This window comes from Crinia signifera, chromosome 3 (genome assembly GCF_055691185.1).
Source record: "Crinia signifera chromosome 3, ASM5569118v1, whole genome shotgun sequence".
Taxonomy (NCBI): Eukaryota; Metazoa; Chordata; class Amphibia; order Anura; family Myobatrachidae; genus Crinia; species Crinia signifera.
In genome coordinates, this window is record NC_139219.1 from 227,949,886 (window position 1) to 227,958,836 (window position 8,951).

The 8,951-nt window shown below is 45.4% G+C and overlaps 1 protein-coding gene across 1 annotated transcript in view; it reads left to right on the top strand.

The window, feature by feature from the left end:
* LOC146062972 (uncharacterized) overlaps positions 1 to 2,613 on the top strand; it is a 55,134-nt gene extending 52,521 nt beyond the window's left edge. Inside the window, exon 41 of the mRNA XM_083174981.1 lies at positions 2,152 to 2,613. Within this exon, the coding sequence (XP_083031107.1) occupies positions 2,152 to 2,413 (262 nt within the window). The 3' untranslated portion in view covers positions 2,414 to 2,613. The remainder of the gene's footprint in view (positions 1 to 2,151) is intronic.
* The last annotated feature ends 6,338 nt before the right edge of the window (positions 2,614 to 8,951 follow it).

An 8,951-nucleotide genomic window follows, 5' to 3' on the forward strand; every position in this document is an offset into this window, starting at 1 on the left:
AATACACTGTTTCAACAAATTAATTCACGTGCAGATGTAAAGGTAATTAAAGATCTTATGAGGGGGATATCGTGTGCGATGGGGCCGTCCGTGACACCGACAGGCCAAAATTCACACGATACGCCCCGTTGACAGTACCGTTATGCAGTTACCCACAGTGCAAAAGAACAAAAGACGCAAAACATCAAAAGCCTGACAATAGCTTTCCCTGTAAATAGACGTAGGGCTGCATGCGGCAATTCCACTCAGTTTAAATGACAACAAGTGTCCAGATGCAACTATCAATATGTCCCTGAACTGCGCAGTTCTATGATGAGTCCTAGGTACCTTTTGGCCTAGGTGCACCGTTAGTTGAGGTAATACTAATAATGAGATTTGTAATTCAAGGCAACAAGGTTCGGCCTCTTGGCTCCCTGCCAATACTGTGAGGTAACGGTCACATAGGCTTCCAGTCACTAACCTAACGTAGTCGTTAGTTGGTGAACATTCGCAGAATAACTTGGAGGATATGGGCCCAGGCTGAAATAGAGGCTGATGGCTCTCACTGTGGACGCAGTGGGGGGCAATTCCTAGGACAGGCAAGGGGAAGTTCGGTGGCTACAGTGTGGATGCAGTCTAAGGGGGTCCATGCCACAGTGGAGTGTGGGTAGTAAAATACCTGTTTCCAGCAACAGCTGCCAGCTCCTGCTGGTTCCAATTTTCGTCCCACTCTTGAGGCACTCAGGATGCAGGGGGTCTCTTTTTCATACTGCCACTGGTGCGGGCAGCTCTTCCTTCCTCCGCACTGGTGGTGCGGCTCTCAGGGGACACCAGGGTCGCAAAACCCCCACTCTCCCGGCAGACGCCTCTCCCTCATCGTGCGCCGGCTGTCACACATCCGCCGGGCGCACCGCTGTGAGTCACTGTGCCCCGCCGCCTCTGCCTCTGCTCCGGGTCACGCTGCGGCTGTCTGCCCCGCTGTCAGTCACGGCCGGGCAGCGCGCTCCTTCTCCCGACACCTCTGTGGCGGCGCCGTCACACTGCTGCGCCGGTCTGTGGGTGACGGGTGCCTCTCCTGCAGGTCAGTCTCTCTCCTGCTCACCCCGATCTCTCCCAGGTCAGCGCTTCTTCTCCTCACTCTCCCCGGGCACACTCCTCACCGGACCCCTTTCGCGCCCAGCACGCTCCTCCTCCCTCTTGGGGCACTTGCTACAACTTCTTTTGCCCAGCAACAGGCAGATTTCCTGCTTCTCCCAGCACCTTGCTGGGTCCTAACGTTCCTCCTGTGTAGACTGCTGCAGTGGGGTTGGTTGCCTGGCAACCACTGAGACTGAGTTGTCAGCTGCCATTTTGGTCGAGGGCAGCACTGGCCACCAATGTTTCCGTGGCACAAAAGGGTACCCCAAATTCTGGAATGCCACATATGGGCACCTTTAGTGTAAATAATGCCACTTTATCGTGCATTCACCTCTGACATTTTACAGTACCACAGCAACACTGAAACAATTCTACACAAATAGTTTCATGAAGTCCTTGGACCCAATAGAGTGCTTCTAACAATCCATAGCACTCTATTTTTGCTGCTGATTGCATGCAACATCGATACAATACCTTGGCCCTGGAAAGTCTACCGATAAACATCAGCATTGCATATAAATCTGAATCTGGCTCTTGGTCCTTTTGCAGTAGGCTTAATACCTCTGTCAAATTTAAAGTAAACTGACTTTCCACATACAGTGGATGAGACCTTTAAGTGTGTCCAAACATTTTTTTTCCTATCAAAGGGACTTTGGAAGTGTGGGCAGGTCCATGTGATGTCAAGACATTCCCAGCTCCACTGGGAACATTTTAGGTGGCCAAGATATCTTTATGGGCTTCTTGTGACCTGCTGAGCCCTAGACAGGCACCTTGGTTGCCTTGTGGAAAATACACCTCTGCATGGACTGCCCACTTCTGAGAGATTAGGTAGTAGGTAATAGCGTAGTAGTCAGTAGATGTAGGCGGGGGCTACAGATGATAAAGACATGATTGAGAGTGTACAGTACTGTATGTGTCTTTCAGAGTAACAGGAGACCTGATACTTGAATATGTATACTGTATATACCATTGTACGCATAACAGTTTGAAGAGTAATGTCAGATAGTAACCAATGTTATTTCTCCCTTTTTCAAGGAAAACCAAAAGCGGGTTCTTTGATTTTAATGATTACGCTGAAGATGGAAGTGACACCGGCTCTATTCACTATGCTTATCGGGAGCCAGGGGGTCATTTAAATTTGGCATTCAATGACAATTTGGGTGACAATGGCATTTTTACAACTAAAATGAGAGCCAAAGCAAATGTGAATGTAGAGAGTGAAGAACCTGGTGCTAGGGTTAATCCTGCATTTGAAGAAGGACATGTGAATCAAACAGATGAATTGACTATATTTTAATTAAAAATAAGAATTGCTAACACTTCCCATTTATTTCTTTATTTTGATTCTATGTGCTTTAAGATGTGTTAATAAAGCCACTTGCGTAACATTGCCTTGTCCCTCCGTACTCTGATCATTCTGCAAGGTTATTATGCTCCTCTTGTATGTGCACATGTTACATGAATGTATTTTTGCACCTTTTTCAACCATAAATTATAAACTGCTTTTGTAATTGTAATATAATATAAAAAAAAAAAAAAAAAAACATGGTGGCTTCCTTTTTGGAGTCACAAATAAAATTATACTTATCTATAAACCTATTTTGTATGAGTGCTCCATGAATCATTAAGGTAACATTTGTCTGAACTAACAGTGCTGACAAGTGCCAGGCCAAACATCAATCATACAGGAGTTGGCCTGGAATGAGGGGTGGGTTGGCTTAAAAAAGTTGATGTTCATAATGTTGATATTTGCATAGACCTTAATGAACCCTAACAGAAGCACAATCCTAACCCTAAAATCAGATCAAATCAGATGTCAACATTCTGAATATCAACATTCAGTCCATGTCTTCATTGTGAATGTATACCTCTGTATGCGCAAGTTAGAAGACAACAGATACTATATGATTGGTTGGCAGTATATTTACACCTAGTAGCAATGCTATTAAATAACCTTTAATTTACATTGATTTTGTTCTCACATCTTTTTACGTGTAACACTTTCATAATTATATATTCTAAAGTTCTGGTTATTACTGAATGATGTAGAAACTGCAGTTCCTCAAATCATCTGCCAGCAACACAATGACCATTAAAATAAAACATTTGTACGAGGCAACATGGTGAATCTTATGTAGGGGCAAAATAGATCTGGTACACTGGAGGCAGGGCAGGCAACAGGGGGGGTCAAGGGGGACAAGTGTAACGGGCCCCAGAGATATAAAGGGCCCCAGAGCTTCCATGCCCGGGCACGGCCACTACCCGTACTAGCTGGCCTGTCAGTGACCCTTGCGGGCTGGCCGTCTACTGTGCACCATCTGTTTTTGTCTGAGTCTGACTGACTCACTGTGTGCCACTGACGTCTACTGTGTGTGCGCCCTGCCGCTCGGCGCGCAGAGACATCTACTCTGTAAGTGCGCACGGCCTGGTGCCGCAGGCGCACAGCCTTACCCACCACTGGTGCTGTGGCCTCAGTCTCTGGCTCCTGTACTTTTACTGCACTTGTCATCTGTTCCACACTCTGCGAAAGACCTGCCCTGCCTGCTCATAGTGCTCAGCATTCTTTTGTGAAAGTGACAGGCCAGCAGCAGCCAGGAGCCAGCAGGAAGCAGCAGCCAGGAGCCAGGCCAGCAGGACTGAGAACGAGAGAAGTCCGCACCTGAAAGCAGGATCTGGAGCAACGAAAGGTTAAGGCTCACGCAGAAGAGGGTTGTGTGGATTTAGGATTAGGTGGGGGGCCCCAGAAATATCATTGTACAAGGCCCCAAGATTTCTGTTGCCGGCCCTGACTGGAGTGCAGGCTTACAAGATCAAGGAAGAGGCAAACAAGTCTGAATACAATCCAAGGAATGGTAACCTGATGGCCAGAACTGAACAGCAGGGTTCATACAATGGGCAAGTCAGGGAAACAGAGCCTAATCTGATCACTAGAATCCACAGAGTAGCGCAGGGTCCTGGGGGGTGCCTATCCATGTGATGACCCATCTGGGGGAGGGGGGGGGGGCTGTGACTGCTGTCATTGGGGGCATTGGGATGGGGAGATTGGAGCTTCCCAATATGGTCCGGACCGTTACGGTTTTTACTACATCCTCGGGCCAGGCAAGGATATTTTATTATCTTCTGGTGACAGGTGTTATAGGCACCCCCACCGGACAGAACAACCCTGGACAGGCACCCTCAAGATGGGACAATCCAAGCTCCAGACTAATAGAGATTGATTATGGGAGCCTGTCCAGTCACTGATTGTCATGTGAGTTCCTAGGTGGACTAAGTAAAAACCAGAAACGGACCAGAACTCTGGACTGGATAGACTCCATCAACAAACTGTGCCATTCCGGAGCTTGTAGTATCCAGTCTGGAGGGTACATGTCCAGGGGGTTCTCTGGTCCGGGGGAGCCTGTGACAGCTGTCACCTGGGAGATATGGAGGGAGCGATTAGAATAGAATCAACTTTATTGGCCAACCCCTGGGCAACCAGCATGCAAACACAAGCTCCCTCGTGGCAACCAGCATGTCACTCCTGCAACGAGCATGTAGCTAAGCAGCACTTATGTGGTTTAATATGTACTTGGCATTACAGTGTGTGTGCTATAATGTGTACTGGGCATAACGGTGTGTGCCATAATGTGTACTGGGCATAACTGTGTGTGCCATAATGTGTACTGGACATTATGGTGTGTGGTGTAATGTGAATTGGTACTATTATGTATAATGGGTACTGGGCATTATGCTGTGTGCCATAATGTGTACTGGACATTATGGTGTGTGTGGTGTAATGTGAATTGGTACTATTATGTATAATGGGTACTGGGCATTATGCTGTGTGCTATAATGTGTATTGGGCATAATGTTTACTGGGCATAACTGTGTGTGCCATAATGTGTACTGGGAATAACAATGTGTGCCATAATGTGTACTGGGCATTATGGTGTGTGGTGTAATGTGAATTGGTACTATTATGTGGCTACAGAGAGGAGGCTTTATTACGTTGGGATCGAGAAAAGGTCAGGTAGGACCCCAATTTTTGTAAGTGAGGGGTCCCAGGGACCCACAATTTTTGGGGGGTTTTGCGATCACTGCACCCTCCCTGATCCGCCCTATTACTCCCACCTTCCCTCTCTGCAAGCAATTTCAGTCCCCTTTGGCAATGAGCAATTTCAGTCCCCCTTGGCATCGAGCATGAAGCCCCTGGCTTCGAGCATGTAGGTAAGTGGCACTTATGTGTTAAACGTGTATTGGGCATTACGGTTTGTTAAATAGTATGTGATGGGCATTACGGTGTTAGGGTGCGTTATATAGTATGCAATGGGCATCATGTGTGGCCTTATGTGTAATTGGCATTACGGCATGTGGCCTTATGTGTAATTGGTATTACAAAGTTTGCTAAAATGTGCAATGGGCATTACGGTGTGTGGTATAATGTTGGGCCGTGCCCACTTTTCACTGTGCAGGAGCCTCACCTACTACAAATTGGGGGTGTGTGAAACATGCCCTTGCCCCGGGTGCCGTGGCACCTAGCTACACCACTGGCTCCACTGGATCTCTCTCCAACCATTGGGGGTTATATATGGTACATTGCAGGTCAGGTTGCCCATCGCAGAGGCCAGGAAATCTCTGTCCTACAAATTCGATCCCTGACTTCAGGCCAGATGTATCAAGCTTCAAAAAGTGATTAAATGGAGAGTGATAAACAACCAGTCAATCTGCTCCTGTCATGTTAGAGGCTGGGTTTGAATAATGACAGGTAGGAACTGATTGGATGGTTCACTTTTTGAAGCTTGATATATCTGTCCCTCAGAGAGGTAGCACAGGGAAAGAAGGATAGGCAAATGTGACTGAGCTAGACATGAACACAAAAACACTTGAAAATTGAGCACTGAAGACGATTAGGAACCATTTCTAAATGAGTCATTACATCCGGATTCCTCCCTGTGATAGAATATAGAGCATTAAAGTGGCTGTTGTATTATGTTTTGGTCATTAGTTACTTAATATAATAGTTCAGACTGTGGCAGGAAAGATGATCACCATTTAGTTTTTATAGTGGAAGGTGTTTTATTTACTGAACTTCATTTGAATATTTTTTCTCTTTGTGTCAGCATTTAATTGCGTATTAAATTATAAATTTGACTTTCACACTAATTAATAACAGATACTTCATTATAATAATATTACTGTACATTGTTTAAAATTCGGGTAATGCAAATCCAGCACACAAACATTGTTACTGGGTCACTATGAAAAAATGGCTTTACGTATTATAGTAGAATATATAAATATTAGGTACTTATGTATTATCTGGGCTCCCATGTTAAATGCACCCCATTTTTTCATACCCCTACTATCCAACTACGCATGGAGTTGATTTTATATAGTGTGGCGAGCGCAGCGAGCCACCATGCCCGAAGCGTGGCGAGCGCAGCGAGCCCCGCGAGGGTACGCGGTCGCCTAAGAAAAACGGGAGCCCAGATATTACATAAGTACCAAATATTATATTTGGAGACAAATATAAATTGATCCAGATCCAGGAAAGAGTATTCAGTGCCAGCAATGCCCCCACAGTGCCAGCAATACCCCCACAGTGCCAGCAATGCCCAAGTATGCCCCACAGTGCCAGAAACAAGTATGCCCCACAGTGCCAGGAACAAGTATGCCCCACAGTGCCTAGGAACAAGTATGCCCCACAGTGCCAGGAACAAGTATGCCCCACAGTGCCAGGAACAAGTATGCCCCACAGCGCAAGGTACTTCCCCACCGTGCCAGTTTCCCAGCAGCAGCACACTCACCATTGTTGCTGCTGCTGCCGGGGAGAGGACAGTCCAATGTCCCCCTGCAGTGCCGCTGTCCAGTGTGTCGTCGCCGCTGCTTCCCTTCTCAGGGAAGGAGAGCACAGCACACTGCACGTCTCTCCTTCCCTTCACTTCCTTGTGTCTGGGCCGCCCGCAAATCAAAGCTCGTGGGCCGGCTCCTGATTAGCCGCCGGCCCAAGAGCTGTGATTGGCAGACGGGTGGCCCAGTCACAGGGATGCACAGTGAGGGGTAGGAGAGACACGCAATGTGCTCTCCTCCCCTCAGGCTCAGAGCGGGGAAGCTGCGGCATGTATTGGATCGAGCCACCCGATTTGCTGCTGTGAGCTACCGGTAGCTCACGAGCGACGGGTTGGCGACCACTGGTTTACGCAATACAAAAAATCGGAGAATGATCTTTTATAATCATTATGATCATTTCCATCTCCCTCAATTTAACTGTTGGCCTGAGTTGCGAATAAAGCAAGAAAGAACAAGTGGCTGTGCATTGGGAAAGATTATGTTGCAATGCAAGGGGTGCAAATAATTATTTTTTTTGCATGCAGGGTAAATACTGACTGCTTTTGCATGTAGCCCACAAATGCTGGACAGCTTTTTTTACACTGTAATTTAGATTTCAATTAGGACACGCCATTCCAAATCTAATCTCTCTGCACACCTGCCGCACCTGTAGCAGAGCATGGTTTTACCAATGTGTACAGTTACCAGCTCCTTCTTACTGTATTCTCCACTCAGTATACAGTCCAGTGTTGGCATGTACAGCACTATCCTCGTAGCCTTTATGTGTGCATGTTTATGTACCAGTGATGCTTAGTGGATGCTTCTATGGTAGCACCTTGGATATATTGTATATCAATTACCTGCTTCTTCTTTGGCACTAAGAAAAAAAGAATGCAATGTACAGTATGACTAGTGACAGTGTCTGTGTCTGTGAGTGTGACTGCCAGTAGCCTAGCATACAATAATAGCCTTACATAAAGGTTGTAGAATATATACATATTATATTTCATGACAAATACACTGAATGAACTTCAGAAAATAGTCTTTCTGATAATATTACAATGAATAAAAGTAAAAAAGAACAATACTAATGCACACTCTAGGTGCTAAGGACACTGATAGTAAAAAAAATTGTTGATAAACTCTTACAATTAACAATCTATGGGCCCTTCCACTGCGTCCAGGTGAACTTCATTAGATGGGTCCCTAACATTTCTAATACTAATTTATATTAATATTAATATATACATTTATATTCTATAAATGTATCTAGGTCTTACCTCCATATAGAGCCCATATTAACATGTAGTTCTATTTTCCTGTATGGTACTAGAAGCCTTAATTTGGTAGAACCTCTCATTAAGTTAAAAATTTTGGTGTACAGTCCAGCCCCCCTCTTTCCCCAATATTTGTGTATACAGTATATTGTACACTGAAGGTAATGCTCCTTCATTCTGGTACTGGCACCCCTCCCATCTACCCTCAGGTGTTTTAATTAGCACAGCTTCCTACATTGCTGACTACATGTTAATATGGGCTCTATTTGAAGGTAAGACTTAGATACATTTATAGAATATATTAGTATTAGAAATGTTAGAGACCCATTTAATGAAGTTCACCTGGACGCGGTGGATTGGCCGACATATTTGTGCAAATGTGTGCTAAGAACTTCAATTACAATCCATGTTAATTGTAAGAGTTTGTCAACATTATTTTTACTATCAGTGTCCGTAGCACCTATAGAGTGCATTAGTATTGCTCTTTTGTCCTACATGGTACTCAAAGCCTTAACTTGGTAGCACCTCTCATTGGGGCAGATGTATTAAGCCCTAACAAGAGATAAATGCAAGAGTTATAAAGAGAGATAAACATTCAGCCAATCAATCCTTACTGACTTTTTTCAAATACAGCCTGTAACACGGCAGTTAGCAGGTGATTGGCTGGACGTTTATCTCTCTTTATCACCCTTGCATTTATCTCTTGTTAAGGCTTAATACATCTGCCCCAGTCCCCCCAGCCCCCCCTTC